The following is a 17824-nucleotide window of genomic DNA, read 5'->3' on the forward strand; positions in this document are numbered from 1 at the left end:
TAGTGTAAATTAAAGCCATAATATGCAATACCTGCATCCTCATGATGGTGCCATGTACTGATTTCTCCCCGGGGACAGGAAGTAACTGAGCTCTTCAATTGCAGGATGCTTGTTAGCAAGAGGAGGAATAGTAGACCAGTATTCACACATTGATTGAGAGCCATAAGCTCCCACCCCTGACTTCTGCCTTCTCTGGTCATGTAGAAGGGCAATACTCGCTTAAAAACTTGATAAAGGAATATCCAATATGAGTCTGGGGTCACACAAGCCTTTGACAACAACTCTTACACATTAAGATATGCTTTGGAGCATTTTTCAACTAAAAAATATAAGAAAAAGAGCACATACTGTAGCTTTAAGTGGTATTCGGTGTAATTGTGCAGCCTGACACATAGCTTCAACAAAGAACAAGCAGATAAACAAAATGCAATATTGCCATACATTGAGGAAAAGGTATTTTCCTAAATTATTATTGAACTTAAGGAGGGAATTTGATGGGAAAAGAGTTCAAAAATACTCTTAGAATGACACAGTTGTGGTTCTTAGTCATTTGATCAATTAGTTGATAGACAGAAAATTAATGGCCAACTATTTTGATAATCAATTGTTTTTAGTCATTTTTCAAGAGAAAAAAATGCTAAAATTCTTTGGTTCCAGCCTCAAATTAATATAATACAATACAAATGAATAATTTCTGGTTTCTTTAGTCCTCACCAATAGTAAATATTGGAATATTTTTGGGTTTTTCACTGTTAACTGGGACAAAATCACCTTGAGATTTGGGGAATGGTGATCAATATTTTTTCATCTCTCATACTGATGTTCGTTGATATTCACCATTCACTCTGCTTGTCCTTGATTTCCAGAGTTGAACTTCTTCTCTTTTCTTCAAGGCGACAATCATCAGGTACGTACAACAGTCTGTCAAGTTGTGTGGAGAAAAGCTTGAAGATGCTGATTTTACCAGCTGTGAATCACTTCTTCATGACAGTTGGAGTGTCAGTCAGACGCTTTGAACATATTACAGTCATTGTCTGCTGAGGTGCCACTGGTGAAACTGGAAAGGAGAGCATAATGATGGTTCGTTTTATGATAATTTAGGTGTTTCAACAGAATCCCTCCTGTGGTTACCAAAAAACAAAGCAAATGCCCTGAGCCTTAGTGTTCCTACATACAAAATACCATCTCTGCAGTAAACATAACACTTCCCTCATGCAGAGTCAACCACTTACAAATTTAAAAAACATATTTGAAACATGGTAATTGGTGCAATTACCCATAAAATGTCACACAACCTGCTGGTACATAGTGTACCTGTTTCGATTTCTACTTGTGAGTACTAAATGTCATCCTCCCTGGCTGTTTCTGTCTCTCTGGGCTATTTAAGGAGACATGAGAGCGAGACGTTTGACAAATGGTGGTTGTTGCCCCCCGGTTACTGGCGGGTTGAATCCGCTGAGGCAGTCGAACACAAAAGACATCTCTTGATTTCTGATATCCTCCTCTGTCATTCAGCTCTGTTCTGTCATTTAACATTTATATAATTTAAAGGTTGTCCTCAGAAATTAAAAAAACATATATTTACTCACTTTCTCACGGTGTGAGGTCTGAAATATCAGTCTCTGATTCTGCTGCCACACCAGTACAATTAAGGTTTAGCATTGCAGAATTGCATTAAAAAAATTCAAAGGCAGCTTTATTTTTCAGAACCAATACCCCTGTTGATAAATAACATAATCCACAGACCTCACTGTCTGTCACTTTTTTGTGGAACTTCTTTCAGCCAGAGAAATGGTCCCTATGAAGACTGTAGGCAGTGTTTTCTGTTGATTAACTGGGACATTGCTGCTGGAAAGACGTTGCTGTTGAATTTTTTAAATGTCATTTTTCAATGCAGTGAGCCACACTGAGGGGTGGAGGCAGATATCGGAGGTGGATATCTCTTATTTTCTGCAACTTTATTTTTAATAGTATTATCAGACAAAAAGGATGGGTTGATATCTTATATATATCTTATAGGTACATATAGGGTGTGTATTACATTCTTTCCAGTATTTTACATATTCATCATATAGTATAGTAGTCTTAAGGTAAAGGTCCATGTGATGGCTCACTTGCTTACAGCCAAAAGTGTTTTATAGAGATATTCATCCTGAGCTATGAGTTTGTCTGGGATTTTGCTCAGATATAAAGTGACAAAGAGCAATCAACTTCCATTCCAAAACTTTTCCTTATTTCTTTAGCAATTTCTTGCCAATATGAAAAAGTTAAAGGGAAAGCCCCAAAATATGTAATCTTTTAAATAGCTTATCTCAAGGTGAGATGTTTAAATTGTTCTGCAGTGTCATCTTTGATGCTGCCAGGAGTTAACAGCCTGACTGCTGCTGCCAAATTCATGAAGATCTTATTTTAGATACCAAATGGCGCAAAAAAGTTTGTAGCTAAAAGTTTCCTTTTAAGACCTGTTCACAAATCTGCTGAGAGCAACTTTTATTGAAGAACTAAGGGAGCTACGAAAAGAGGCGCTAAGAACTTATTGTGTGCAGTGATTGGGCGACAGGTGACAGGTTTGTGAAGGAAAATATTCATTTATACACAGAAGCCAAGGAAGAAATTAGATAGATAGATAGATAGATGTTATTGTTCAGTTGTTTCATTGTTTCAGTGATTTATTGGTGAGCTGAGTGGATTCTTATTAAGTCGCCCACCATCTCGATATGATTTTACAAGTGTGATTCTGTATTTTTCCAAAACACTGACATGACGAAGCTCACTACCTGCAGCAGCTGAGTGATTTGAACGCTGTGTTTCTCTCTCGGACCATAAACACGGAGTTTCTCTTAGCTCAGGCAGTCAGGAGCTACTTTTAGCATTGAGAAGTTTTGTGAATACAATCCCCGGTAACTTTATCAGCTTCTAAATGTGAGCTCACACGTGACTAACACTTCCTCCTCTCCTGCGCTTCTCTCAGCATTACAACATGGTGATGGCAGCAGCGGCGGCCGCCTCAGCCTCAGACGACCACGAGCTGCTTCTCAACCGCTTCCTGCCCTACAGCACCTCCTCCTCTTCGGCGTCCTCCCAGCTGTTCCTCGACCAGTCAGGAGCATCTTCGGCGACCTCGCTGACCGCGCCGACCAACGGAGCCAGCAACTCGGGCAGCAGCAGCAGCCTGGTTTCATCCAGCAGCCTCCGTGACACTCACTCCTCGTCCTCGCACTCGGGCTCACACTCCTCACACACACACCCCGGGGTGGTGGCCAGCCGGAGCAGCACTGAAGCGGCGGTGGCAGCTATTTACGGCGGGATACCTGACGTTATATCGTTGGACTGACTCTCGTTGGGTTCAGCTACGATCCAGTAATGAACCCAATCACAAACTTTTTGACTGCAGGGTAATGGTTTGATCCAGAAACTAGACTGGCCCCAAGTCATCAAACTCAGAACGTTTTATGGAGTTGTAATGACTAGAAGAGCACTAACATTGTGAGCAGGTAACAGGCCCCGGGGTTCCCTTCAATAGACTGACCCGAGAACAGCACTGAGTCATCACTTAAAGGGGTCAGCTGTGGAGGTTGTGTTGGTGTACTGACTTCAGATCAGAAAGCTGTTGAGCGTAATGGGGCTTTATCAATGACTCACACTGGTACCAACCTGGCACAAACAGCAAAGACGCTACCTGAGCAAAAACACAAAGGACGAAGGCTCTTTTTTACGACAATGAGGAGTGACACCGTGTACAGAGAACAAAATATATTTTCCTCTTTTACTTTTGTATGTTAAACCGGGACATTTTCAGTCTAGTGAGCTGCTTCAATCGCTGTTTTTAAGTGGAGGACTGAGGTTGGGTGTTTTTTTCCACAGAAGCTTATACATATGCCTGTTATGCCATGTACAACTTGGTTATCTTATTCTTCTCTTTTAGCTATATCCTGTTTAAATTTTCCTTCGCATCCGTTCTCCAATATGAACTTTTAATTTCTCTCTTTCTTCTTGCTCGAGCTCATTTTTAAATACATGGTGTATTATTTCTCTATCCAATGTCGAGAACTTTTCAGATTTACAGTTTATTCATGTACTAATAATTTTATTATGCTTTTAAGTTATGTATAATATTTAAACAATACATATATATATAAATATATATATGCATTCCCGTACACCTTCAGGTTACTGCTATGGGGAGTGTGTAGTTGGAAATTAGCCATTTCTGGTTTTTAATTTTCACTCCTTGATTTCAAACTCCTTTTAAAGACTCTGTTGGTAAACAGCATTTAGAAAAATGGGGAGTTTTTTTGGAGGTTCAAGCTATTTATACTTGCCAATTAAGAGTTTAGAGCTGGAATAATGTCTTTTTTTTTTTTTGTTTTTGCACAATGCCAAAAATAACATATATGGTACCTATGAAAATTATCACAATGATGATCAGAATGCAGTTGAATCTGTGTGCCACAGGGTTTTCAGTGAAGTGTCTATTTCTTCTTCTTCTTTGGTTTCAGCTGGTATTTATTCTTAGAAGTGGCTCTTGTCTTCTCAGTTTCTTTCTTTTCTTTTCTTCTTTTTTTTTTTTTTTTTGCTTGACTGTTCAAAAGGAATCAACAAATATCCGTGAAGGTCAAGCTGTTGTGTGGCAGCCTGTCTTAAAGAGACAGGTGTCCGTGAGATGTGCCACAGCTCTGCTGGGGATAGTGACCAAGTTTAAACTAGTGCCTGTTTGTGTGCATGCTTCCCGGCGTGTTTGGGATAATAGAGAAGTATTTTCAGAGTCAAAAGAATGTCTTAAATGGTCACCCACAAACGTTGTCCCCTTTTCTTAAACATCAACTGTTTCTCTGTCTAAGCTTTTTGTGAAGACTTGACCTGTGACTGATATCTTTGACTGTCTGGACTTGTCTTGGGAGTTATCTTTGGGACACGGCTTGTGGAAAAGCGTTGAATAGTTAGTGTAAGCGGGCTGCTTAGTGCCACAGAGAGAGAGAGAGAGAGAGAGAGAGGGAGAACTTAACCTGCCAACTTAGACTGGGCACAAAGCCAGCTGGTTTAAAAATACATGACCTGTCTGGAACTTAAAAAACTCTGCAAGCTTGTCGGTGTATAATGTTGAAAGCGAGGTGAAGATTTCGGGACACCTCGATGTTGTCACCGTTCAACTGAAAACGCAGGGTTTGCTCATGAATGTATTGAACATTTTCTGACTTTGGATAGCGGACACACGTTTAGTCTTTGCTTCCGTTTCGGTTATTAACGTGTCGTACAGATCGACTGTAGTCAAGTCACATTTAGCGGTGACACTTCTCCTGCTCAGTCAAGCCCAGCCTTCCTCCGGTCTGTGTGTCCTTGAAACTTTCCCAGAGTTCCCCTCTTATCAGTCTCTCCTCGATGTTCCACTTCAGATGTCCTAGACAGGCAGCTCACTTGAAAGCCTAATTAGCCCCACCATGATGAGATAATCACTTCTGACAGCAACCTCCATCCCCTGACATCCCCTGTCCTATCCTTCAAGTAACTGGGAGACTGTAGACAACCCAAAATGACCTCCACCTTTCCCCCCTCTCTTTGCATCTTTAACTTTATTCCCTGTTCTTCTCATGGGAACCAACCACCGGCTCTCAAAGTGACTCAATCATTTGCCGGAACAAGTCTTGTTTATTTCCTGTGTTGTCCAGTATTTTATTTATTTTGTATTCTTATTTCTATTATATATTATATTTTTACAAATAGTTTGACCTCTGTGGGTGAACGTGTGAGTCACTGTCACTCGGGAGCTGTTATGATTTTATTTAATATGCATTTTTATTTTCTTTGCCAGCAGCGCGTTTTCTCACAAGGTACTGTCCAGTTAATTGATCATGAAAATATGTAAATATTTTCTTGGGAGCTGACTTTATAATAAGGGTACAAAACACATGCTTACGTAATGTATAACTGATGATTTCATGCATTAATTAATGCAGCGGTTGTGTCGTGCTCACTGTTAAGAAATTATTTAGTCACTGTGATTTAAAGTGATTTGTAAACTCTTAATGGATCATCAATTAATAATGAACTCACAGTGCCTTACTACATTTATTTTTAATTATATTATAACCTTTATTTAATCAGATAATCTCATTCAGATAAAGATTTCCTTTGCGAGAGAGACCCGAGCAAAAGAAATAGAACAGAAATAAGACACACAAACAAAAAACAACCGGTTACACACAAGCACATACAGACGGCATCAGGAACAGTCAGACATGTTTTTATATGCCACCATAGAAAAGAGCGTTTCTAACCCCATGTTTAATCAGCCCCTCTGAAAGAACAACAATACCTTTTACATGTTGCAGCATCAACAGGAACTCAACTCTGACAAATCTCAAGTAATGTTGAGTCGATCATATTCCTGACACAACATTTATACCCAGTTTTTTTTCTTACTTTATAACAATTTAAACTCTTTTCTTAACCTACTAGATGTTTTTGGTTTTTAGTTCTCTTCTGTGCTACACTTCACTTCTTTCAACAAGAACAAATAATTAAAATGATAAAAATGGGGCAACCCGATAGCTAAATGGTTACTACGTGTACAATACAACTGCAACGTGTCTGGTTCAATTCCAGTCAGGGACCCTTGTTGTCATGTCATACCCATCTCGCTCCCACTTCAAACCAGTGAGAAGATAAAGATAAGAAATAACACAGAAATCTTAAATGTGAAATTACAAAAACTGTTCTAACTTTGGCAGAAAATAGTGTGTTCATATAGAAACAAATCACTCATCGTAAGAAACTGAGAAAAGCCTTTAAAAACTCTCCACCCTCAAGCTTATAAATGAGACTTAAACTATGACTGTTGGTTGATGCAGCATTTTATTAACTTCCATTTAACCAGGAAAACTTCATTGATTGGCCAAGGTAGGCAGCAACAACGAGTACAGACAAACAACATAAAACAAATGACACAAAATATGTCTCAAAGTACATCACAATATCAGAGTGAAACACTGCAGTATTTCTGAGAACAGGTTGCTGTTCTGTTTTCAGAGAAGTGAATGTATGGAGAACACATGAGTTAATTCTTCTTTAATTGATCCATTAAGCTTAAAGTAATTACTTAAACTCATGGTGACTTTAATAAGGAATAGGGAAACTAACAATATTTTCATTATTGAATAATTAGTTGATTATTTTCTAAATTAATCAACTAGTTCGGTCTATAAAATGTCAGACAATGGTGAAAAATGTCGATCACTGTTTCTGAAAGCCCAGCAACCTAAAATGTCTTGTTTTGTCCCGACCAACAGTCCACAACCCAAAGATATTCAGTTTGCTAAAGAGACCAGAAAATATTCACATTTGAGAAACTGGAACCAGAGAATGTCTTTAAAAAATGACTCAAAATGATTAATCGATCATCAAAACAGTTGGTGATTAATTTTCTGTCAATCGACTAATCGTTGCAGCTCCAGACTTGCACATCTCTTAATAGTGAACAACAGGAATTTCTGATACATCCTGCATTAAATCAACCTGAGTCACGCATTAGTGAAACATGTGTTTTGCACCCTCATTATAAAGTGTTGACTTGCTGTACTGATGAATCCTTTAGTTTCCACATCATGTTAGTTTGAATATTAATCACATGTATTTGGATACTTGACTAGGTGGTCACAGTTAATTAATACATTTTGATCACGATTTAATTTATTTAAACTTATTCTTTCCTCACGAGTGTCACGAGACAGTGCATCAGATTACACACGTGTGTGTGTGTGTGTGTTTGTGTCGATCACAGATGAAGTGAGAGCAGACCGTGTTGAATGTGTTTCTGTTGAAGTGCTCTACATACTGGTGTCTACATGGGATGACCGAAAAAAAAAGTCAGATCCTCCCCACCAACCTGTTTCATAATGTCAAGTGTCCACAGCAGCATACTGTGCTTCACAATTGTTAGTTTTGTAAAGGGGAAGCAGTTATTATTGAGCTGTGTTTTCTTTCTTTCACTCTCATTCTCTAACAAAATGTCAGATTGCATGCAGGGATGGATAAGCACAGGGCAGTCGCCATCTCAAACTCTCTCCTTCGGTCACACACACAGGCGTGAACACACACGTACTATATTTACAGGATTTTTGCAGCAGCTTGTGTGTTGCACGATTCAAGCTCTGTGAGAGGACACTGAGCCAAAGCCAGCGTCTTCACAGAGTCAAATGAATGGAATAAGGCCACTATTAGCAGTAGTTACTATTAGCAGTGTTCTCACAGACAACTTCGACAAGCAACTCAACTCTCTGGTTGTCATGATGTCTCACCTGAAATAAAAGGGAAAAGTCAACAATGTGTATATTATGTCTGTATGGAAAACTGAAAATTCAGATCCAAACGTGGGTGTTTGATGTCCGTTTGTATGCTTTTTGTGTGTCAATTCAGAGCTGAGAGAATAAATTAATTTATATATTTTTTAGAAAATGAAAGCTGTACTATTAAAAAAAAAAAAGGACTGTGGCCAATAAAGAGTCTCAAACAACTGAAATAATAATCGCAAAGTCAGACTCGAGTCGACATCTGCACTCACTGCCTTAAAACATTCACAGGTTCTGTTTCACGGCTCCAATCCGAGAAAATCATAAAAGGCTTTTCAAGGAGGGCAAGGAGAAGACGGTGTACAGTGGACCCTTGTCAGTTTGTACAAATATACCAAGTGAAAAAAAATATTTATTACCTGCATTGGAAAAAATTGTTTACTTATTGAATGTTACCTGTTTATGTAGAAAAGTTTAGATGTAATAAAATGCATTCTGTTACTTCTGTGTGTGTGTGTGTGTGTGTGTGTGTGTGTGTGTTTTCCCTTCTTTTAAGAGATTTTTTGGTGTTTGTAGCGGGATGTTGCAGTTGCAGAGCCTGTTATACTTAAATTTGAACACTTGGTGGCAGCAAAGAGTCGTTTTTTTTTTCTCCTGCTGTGACGCTACAAAACCAATTATGCACGCTTTGTCAACTCTACCCAGTGCCTTCCTAAGTTGACACTGTCTATACTCAACATAAACATTTGACATTATTAATTAGATGTTGGGAAGCTGACAGGGAAGCTTTATCGTGGCATGACGCGCCGTGGAGCCCCCGTTACACACAAGACTGATGGACGCATCAAAGCTATGGTGTTCGCCATTAAACACCTCAACCCACCCCCCGAGAGGGTGAAGCATTCCTCCCATACTCTCAGAGCTGAGAACAGTGATGTTGGATGATGGTGCGTCTTGGAGGGGCAGAGGAGAGGAGAGGAGAGAAGGAGGGAGGGATGACAGGACAGGAGGGTGGGGAGGATACAGACAGAGGAGTTGGGATGGCATCTTGTTCTTATCATTAATGTGGCACTCCAAGCTTGAGTCTTATTTGGACAGAAATGCGTCTTTCTAGCTCACTGGCATCCTGATTATCTATCTAGCCTATTATTGTTAAGAGTGTAAGCTTATAACATGAATGAAGACAATGAGAGCTTCTGGTTGAACGGGTCCGTGAGCGAGCTGGACCGCTTCAGCAACCTGGAGGACATCGACGTGACCGCGGACGGGAGCCCGATCTTGAGATTCTTCATTTGTCTTGTTTATTCTATTGTCTGTGCTGCGGGTCTGATGGGGAACCTTCTGGTCATCTTCTTCATCTGGGTCAAACAAGAGAGGAAGAAGTCCAGAATAAACTTTTTCGTGCTTAACTTGGCAGTGACGGACCTCCAGTTCGTGCTCACTTTGCCCTTCTGGGCTGTGGACACCGCGCTGGACTTCAGCTGGCCGTTTGGAGACGCCATGTGCAAAATCATCCTCTCGGTCACCGTGATGAACATGTACGCCAGCGTCTTTTTTCTTACTGCCATGAGTGTGACCCGCTACTGGTCAGTCGCAACTGCTCTGAACAACAGAACCGCGCACAAGTCTTGCTCCACCAAATGGATCTGCGCAATCATTTGGACACTGGCGACTCTGGCGACTGCGCCAACGTCGATCTTCTCAACTGTCAGCAACGTAACCGGAGAAAAACTGTGTTTGCTGAGGTTTCCTGGTGGACAGTACTGGTTAGCAGTTTATCACATACAGAAAATACTTGTTGGCTTCGTATTGCCAATGTCCATCGTGTCCATCAGCTACATTATGCTGCTGCGTTTCATCCGCAATCGGAGTATGAAAACAAGCAATCCCAAACGAAGATCGCAAGTTACAAAATCTATCACCATCGTCGTGCTGTCCTTCTTTCTTTGCTGGATGCCAAACCATGCCATCACTCTGTGGAGTGTGCTGGTCAAACTAAATGTTGCCAACTGGGACAGAGCGTACTACCTAGTCCACACGTATGTGTTCCCATTAACCGTATGTCTGGCGCACACCAACAGCTGCCTGAACCCCCTTATTTACTGCCTCATGAGGAAAGAGTTCAGGGACAAACTGAGGGGTTTGATACACAGGGGTTAGTGTTTGGTGATGGTTGTGAATGAGTCGAAAGAGCGCGAAATGCGTCAACAAACAGTCACCAAAGCGCACCGAGGGCGCGCTGCAACAAAGGCACGCAGTGAGAGAGGAGAGCTGACAGAAAGCACAATGACGACAAGCGACATTATTTTAAGACAATTTACCAGATTCTGCTCATGATAAATGCGACTTTCATCCGCGCTTTTTGTCTGTAGAGGCTTGCGTAATGTGTTTAATGTCTATAGAGAAACCACGTCCGCTGATCTAGAGCTGTAAGCACAGGACCCGCTTACTTTATGACCTTTGTGGCACTGCTTGCTAAATAACTATTAGTAGTGATGTTTCTCTAGTCCACAATCTAAATGACTGCGTGCGTAATTGCGCATGACATTTACTTGGACATTAGTGTGTGCGCATTATTAAACAGGCGAAAAGTAGCTCAGAGCGCTTATTACATCTATCTGTGAATGTCTTAGTGAATAATATAATCAGTGTCTGATACTTGTTTTTAGAAGACAGTAATGGAAGCAAACAACACTTCATCACTCGGGAATTCAGTTACAGGTCATATTTTCAAGCTACGTGCGCCAAAATCAAAAGTATGACAACAAAGTGTATGAAAATATAATGATTGTTGTAAATACGCAGAAGAAAACTGTATCCACTATGTGTGATAACATAATACAATTGTGAAAAGTGAAAAATGAATAAAAATAATAACTGATTGTGCACGAGTCAGAGTGTGATGATAAGGTTTGATCTACAAGACAACAAATTGAATGGGTTTGTGAGCTGCAGCGCGCGTGCACACACACTTGGGTGTCATGTGAACACAGTAATATTAAGCTCTAGCTCTAGTTTTGCCTGACAGGATGGGCACTGGCTGCAGGTTTGGATTGAACTGAACTGAATGTAAAAAGGTGAATCAATGCGAGAAAAATTGTTTATTAACACAAGCATTTAAAAGAGCGTCAAATCTTGTTTTGTCTGAAGGTTTATTGATGTATTAATAAATCTAATCCAATCAAAATTTTAAAAAATAAACTAGTAATTTACTACATCATCACATTTTAAATAGTCAGAAGTTTAAATGTGTTAATTAAACAGCCTTTAGATCTTCTGTTCCCTAAAAAAATTACTCTATTGTATCCTTTTGAGAAAACCATTGGATTTCTTAAATCATTATTCCAGACAGTTTATTTAACACAGCCAACAACTCTTTCCTATAGATAATTATGAAGGTGCCCTCCACTCAGAAATGTGTTTTGAGTTTGACACGAGAAGGGGAAAGTCTCTCTGTGCTCACCTTAAATCTCAGTTTAAGAAATGTACATACAAGCATGATTTGTGACATCACAACTTATTTGGTAAAACAAAAAGGTTGTTACATACTTCCCTAAATTTGGGATCAAAAGCCGGGAGAAGCACCACAGTAATGTTGCGTACCCTTCAGAAGTCATCAGTAGAATTCTGTGAAATACTGGCCTGCACCTAAACTGTACGTATGTAGTCTTATTCCCATCATGCAATTTTTTATCAAGCCTTGAAGAAAATAAATATTTTGACATTTTGGTGAGTGCCACCTCAGTGCTTCTGGTCTTTAATCATGGAGATGTACTAATGTACTGGACTTAGCACAATGTTGACATTTTGGAGAGAACACAGTCGTTAAAAGCACTAATTAGGCCTCCTCTCAGGTCAGTAAAATTGACTTTCTGTTGTCCCTGTATCTGAGAAAATTACCTGAAAATTACTTTCTCACTCAAATGAATGGGAAAATGTGTCCAAACTTTTGACTGGTACTGTAGAGTGAGAAAAACCTCACTGAGGTTTTGGACTGAGACCATTATTGTAAAACCAGCACTCTAATCAACTCCAGTCATTCCCACCAGTTATAGACATAATAGAACTGCTCTTTCATGGCGCATTGTGACTGCTTCCTTCCATTATATCAAACTCTTGAATTGCACTATTATTGTTATTAAACCTGCAGCAGGAAAAAAGAAAAGATGAAAAGGAATGTGACCAAAGAAAATAGCGAGAAACAGCTTCCAAGTCACACAAGGAGTGTTAAAACACCTTCTCCTCCACCTAAATTAATTTATGACAGTGATTATAACACCTTTTTCTTCTTCCCTGTATTGTACTTATTATTTTGAGAGTGTTTTGAGCTTACTGGCAGATAATTAACAATAATTGAAAAGCTCTTGACTTGCATGATTATACTTGAACAATGTAAAAAAAATAATCCATTACAGGTAAAAGTCCTGCATTTAAAATCATACTGAAGTAAATGTACAGAAGTATTATCAGCAAAATGTACTTTAAGTATCAAAAGTAAAAGTACTGGTTCTGCAGAAAAAAATGGCATCATGTGACTGACATATAATTACATTATTAGATGGTTACTGAAGCATCAGTGTGTAGGTGGCATGCTGAAGCTGGTTGAGGTGGAGTTAGTTTTAGATAGTTTAGTCCAGAAGTTTCCAACATATAAGTCAAAAAATAACAAGGTTTTTTTTTTTACACAGATTTGTATTCAATTCATTTTAAATTTCTCTAATCTTTGTTGTTTTTTTAAAATCATGTAATGGATAACATAACCTCAAACGTATACTGACCATCTGAGAAGGGGAAAACACTCTTAAGCATGTCTGCAGTTGACTCACTGATATCTGAAATGTGACCTTGAGCCCCAGTAGACGCTGCTTTTTGAAAAGTGGTCACAAGTCCAACAGGGTAACAAATCCTCAAAGAAATGGTTCAACATTTTGGGAAAAATGCTTATGTCCTTTCTTGTCAAAAGTGTCAATAGAATCTTCTTATTCAACTCTCAATACCCGTCTCATATCTGTAGTAAATATGAGCTTAAGACTGGAAAGAGGTGGAAACACCTTGCCTGTTTCTGTGCAAAGGTAATTAAATGTGTCTACCAACACCTCTAAAGCTCACTAATTAACACAATATATCTTGTTTGTTTAATCTGTACAAAACAGTGTAAAAACAACATGTTCACTATACTATACTAAGCTACCAAGCTGTTACCAGTAGCTTCATATTTACCATATGAACAAAAAAGTGTTATAAATGTTCTCATCTAACCTGCAGCAAACAGAACAAAACAAAACAAAGCACAAAAAACCCAAAATAATAATCTCTTCCTTTGAAATGTAGTGTTTTATAAGCTTATCATATGTTTTTAATGTAAAATCTTAGTTAGAGAGGTTGTAGTAGCAGTTGTTGTCAGATAAATGAAGGGGAGTAAAAAGTAGCCTACTAAACTTCCGAAGGAGTAAATGTACACGACTGCTCTCAGGAATATTTCCCAGCCTGTTATGTGACCCTAAAAGGAGACACTTATTGTAGATGTGCAGAAAAATGAACCATGACAAAAGGAACAGAAATCCCCCCAAAACAGCAAATATAGACAGAGTCATGTTGCTGACAACCTTTTTACATTATATTATGTAGTTATTTCACAGATAAAGTAACTGTAACTTTCATAATTTTCATCACAAAGACAAACAGAGGTTTGCTTAGACCGCCTCGGGTTCGTCCTTGATATTATTCCAGGTGAAACTCAGGGACTCAGAAATGTCATCAAATTCACAATGAGCACTGTAATAGCTTTTAATATAAAGAGCTGTTGGCATTGTCATACAGGTATAGAGCAACTTTTCCTCTATCTTCTTTAAGCTGTGTTGTGTTTATGTTTGCTATATTTGTCAATGTTTGCTGAAATTACTGTCTTGTGCGTACTGTTTTAATTTGCTCTGTTTAGTAGAAATAATGTTTGCTTTTGTCTCATAACTGACTGATGATACTTTGTATTCCTGTCACAGCAAACGAGTCTCCATTAGTCGCTGTGTGTCCTGTAGATGTTTTATGATTTCCCCTGGTCAAGTAGGTTTTGGACAGATATACAAGAATTTCTTTAATTATTTTTGCAGGGGAATACATAATAACTATGGACATAAAACCTAAATTTTGTGTCTTTCTCCAGCCAATCAACTCCCAGCCTGCCCTTGTGTCTTGCCACATTGTTTGTATTTAAGTCCTGGTTTTCAGTTTAGTGTTGTTGGATCCTTGTTCTGTTCTGCTTTGTTCAGTCTGCATTGTTCAGTTTTGTTCAGTTTTTCTTTGCCAGCACTCAAGCTACAATTAGATAAGTTATTCTTCAGTTCACACTGCCTGGGACCTGTATATGGGTACATTTCCTGCTACTCTCCCTGACAGAAGGATCCAACCACACATAGACCCAGCGGACGAACTTCATGAGGTGACTTTTAACCTGTTTTGCCTTTACAATGACTTCAAGTGCACCTCCAGTAGTGAGGACAGAGAGGCAGTTTTATTGTTGGCATGCCAGGAAGTTTATTCAAGGCCTTGGTTAAGGAATTTGCTACCCGAGTGGGTAGAGGACTGGTGCATATCTCCCTGTTTACCAGACAGCTAACTGGCAGCATGTTAGCCACCAGCATGATTGCCATCCAGCCTCCAAGCCTGTTAGCCCCCAACAGCCAAGCTATCCTGCTTCCCCCGAGCTTGTCACTCCAGCCTCCTCTGCACTTCAGCCTGCACCTGAGTCTGCTAGCCTCCTGTCTGATCATGCCCCTCCAAGTCTAGCCCCAGTTCCCATGGACACTGTCGGTATGAACTGGCTAGACATGGTCCCAGCAGACATGCTGAAGGAGGTAAAAGTTTTGTATGCTGTGGAGCGATTCTCTGCCTACTGCCTTGAGACTTCCAACATTAAGCAGAAGAATGCAGCTTTTTCTCTGATACTCCATGCTTGAACTTCTGCCTAATCTTTTAGAGATTGTGAACACTTACACCGCTGATCCTGTTTTGGTTCTGGCTGTTACCCTTCCTGTATGTCTTGCACCTGATCTGCTATGCCCCTTACCAGGATCCCCTGCAGTATTCCCTGGGGTCCTGTTTCCTGCATCCCCTGTCCCTGCTGAGCTGCAGCAATCTTCTGTTCCTGTTGGGCTGCAGCAGCTCCCCATTTCTGCTGAGCCGCAGCAGCCCCCCCCATCCCTGAGCTGCAGCAATGTCCTATTACTGAGCTGTAGCTGTCTCCCATGATTGTGCATTAGCAGCCTCTTGTTTACCTCACCTGCCGGACTACCAGCTGCCAGCCACACTGGCCGTCTCTTCTGATCTCCTCCCAGACCTTCAGCAGTTGGCTGTTTCCACCGGCCTCCTCCCAGAGCTTCGTTGCCAACCTCTAGAGCAGCCCAGCCTTTGTTGCTGGCCTCCAGAGCAACTCCATACATCTGGTCGCCCTCCGGAGTGACATCAGCCATCTGTCCTGCCTTCCAGTCCCCCCCCCCCCAAGTGACTTCACCCATCTGTCCAGCCCCAGGCCACCTGCCTGAGGTCTCATGCTCCACCCTTGTTATACCCTTAGGACACTTGCTCCTCTGGACCCCCTCCACCGACCCTGCTTGTGTTCCTGATTGGCTTGGTGGGAAGTCTGAAATCCATACCATCCAATACTGTCATGGTTCTGTCCCAATCTGGCTCTATGTTCCATGGTTGCCATTATTCACCAATCCACCAGATGCCCTCAGACTCTTGTTTGTTGGACTGAGTGGGAGATGGACAGATAAGAGATGGGCATGGGCTGCAGATTATATGAAAGGACCACTTGAGATACTGTTGCTCATTGTATTGAACCTTTTGTCCAGACATTTAACTGCCTAGTTCGTATACATCTGCTCCATTGGAAGAGCTAACAGAACTGTAAACTGTAATACTTTTGTCTTCACCTGGTTAAGAATGAAAATGTTTCTTTATTGAACAGATTATTTTTGTGGTTGCATTTGGCCTGCTGACATTTTAGACTTTCTTGAGCCTACTTATTGTGTTTTCTGGGTTGCCTCCTGTGTTAATGTACTCCTCCTCAGCCTGCTGTTCCCCTCACAGCCCTGCCCTGCTCCCTGTGTCTTCCCCAGCCAATCAACTACCAGCCTGCCCTTGTGTCTTGCTACCTGTTGTCATTAGTTCAGTTAGTATTCCAAGTCCTGGTTTTCAGTTTAGTGCTGTTCGATCCTTGTTCTGTGCTCAGTTTTTCTTTGCCTGCACTCAAACTAAAATAGTTATTCTTCAGTTCATACTGCCTGTGTCTTGCATTTGGATCCATCTCCTGCTACTCTCCCTGACATTACTATAACTGATAAACAGTATTCTTTTTTTTCTATTTATTTATTTACTCCATATAAACTTATATGATATACACAATAATGCACCATACCACACACTTTTGCAGGTTTTTATGCTTGTTAGTAGGTCATGTGTTACTCACTTTGAAAAGTAGGATTTGAAAGTGGCACCCATTTAAGAAATGCCTTGAATATATTTTTGACATTGTATAATGGTTCCCTGCCTGTTCTCATGCTTTCCCTCATCTATAACTGTGCTTTTCCATTTTAACTTACTTTTCCTACCCAGCAACAGATACATATTTTGACAGGCTGAAAAAATGTTTATTGATCTTAAAGGGGAATTTACTATGAAACTGCACTCTGGGGAGGTAAGGGGACGTTGAAGCTGGTTGGGACTCAGTGACGTTTTCAGTATTTTGTTCATATATCATCACAGTAGATTAAACCCCTCAATCTTCTGAGCCATTATTGACTGCTTTTCCTTAAAGAAGAGATGAGTAAACCAGTGGTTTGGACTTAAGGTGAGGTGTCAACTATAATGATATAATCATTTGATTGGAACATTTGGATTTGTCGTGCTCAAATTCACATGACAATATGAAAACTCTAAGTTCTGAGTTCATGAGAAATTTGTGACCTAAAACATGGTCACAGACCAGAAAAGGCTGAGAAACCCTTTTTGTGGTGACTCCACAAAAATGTCATCTTTTTTGAGTGTGTTGCTCAACAAACTATTTACATTTACTGAAGCTACACGGCTGTTGCAGATCTTGGAAACTTTCTGGAAAAGGCAATGAACAACTCAGCTATAATAGGAAACAAGATCCCTTTCACTGTTTCACTGAAGCCAACTTTAAAGGATGAAACTCCTGAATTTGACCTGTTTACTCATCACCGTGCTCTTTACATCAATGATGGATTTAGCCTTCTAACTAAAGATATATTTAAGCAGCCAAAATACAGTATGCAATGTGTAAAAAAAAAAAAAACTGAGGCATAAAATTGATTTAAGTGACCCTGAATTTATATTAAAGGGTGCATTCATTAAGAAATGATGAAGCCATATTCAATTTTAAAGCCCCATTAATCAATATTTTATGGTAGTACTATATCAAATGACTACATGTAATATTAACGGCCTAATTTTGGAGGTGATGAACCCACATAGAATTATCACTAAACTTTTAGCCTCTTTTATGTAATTGTTTTGGT

At 39.9% G+C, this 17824-nt stretch overlaps 2 protein-coding genes across 2 annotated transcripts in view; both read left to right on the forward strand.

Moving 5' to 3' along the window:
- The window catches only part of LOC122984023 (E3 SUMO-protein ligase PIAS1-like), a 58523-nt gene extending 53927 nt beyond the window's left edge, over positions 1 to 4596 (forward strand). Inside the window, exons 12-13 of the mRNA XM_044354292.1 lie at positions 867 to 907; positions 2972 to 4596. Coding sequence (XP_044210227.1) covers positions 867 to 907; positions 2972 to 3334 — 404 coding nt within the window. The 3' untranslated portion in view covers positions 3335 to 4596. The remainder of the gene's footprint in view (positions 1 to 866; positions 908 to 2971) is intronic.
- A 4317-nt stretch (positions 4597 to 8913) lies between these two features.
- On the forward strand, positions 8914 to 11133 carry rxfp3.3a1 (relaxin family peptide receptor 3.3a1). The gene has a single exon (XM_044361133.1). It carries the CDS (start codon positions 9459 to 9461, stop codon positions 10443 to 10445), a length of 987 nt encoding a protein of 328 aa, XP_044217068.1. The 5' UTR covers positions 8914 to 9458; the 3' UTR covers positions 10446 to 11133.
- The last annotated feature ends 6691 nt before the right edge of the window (positions 11134 to 17824 follow it).

The sequence above is a fragment of the Thunnus albacares genome, chromosome 1 (assembly GCF_914725855.1).
Source record: "Thunnus albacares chromosome 1, fThuAlb1.1, whole genome shotgun sequence".
Taxonomy (NCBI): domain Eukaryota; kingdom Metazoa; phylum Chordata; class Actinopteri; order Scombriformes; family Scombridae; genus Thunnus; species Thunnus albacares.

What these genes read in the sequence shown, in the direction of transcription:
- rxfp3.3a1 (XM_044361133.1), top strand. Translation starts at nt 9,459, where the DNA reads ATGAATGAAGACAATGAGAGCTTCTGGTTGAACGGGTCCGTGAGCGAG.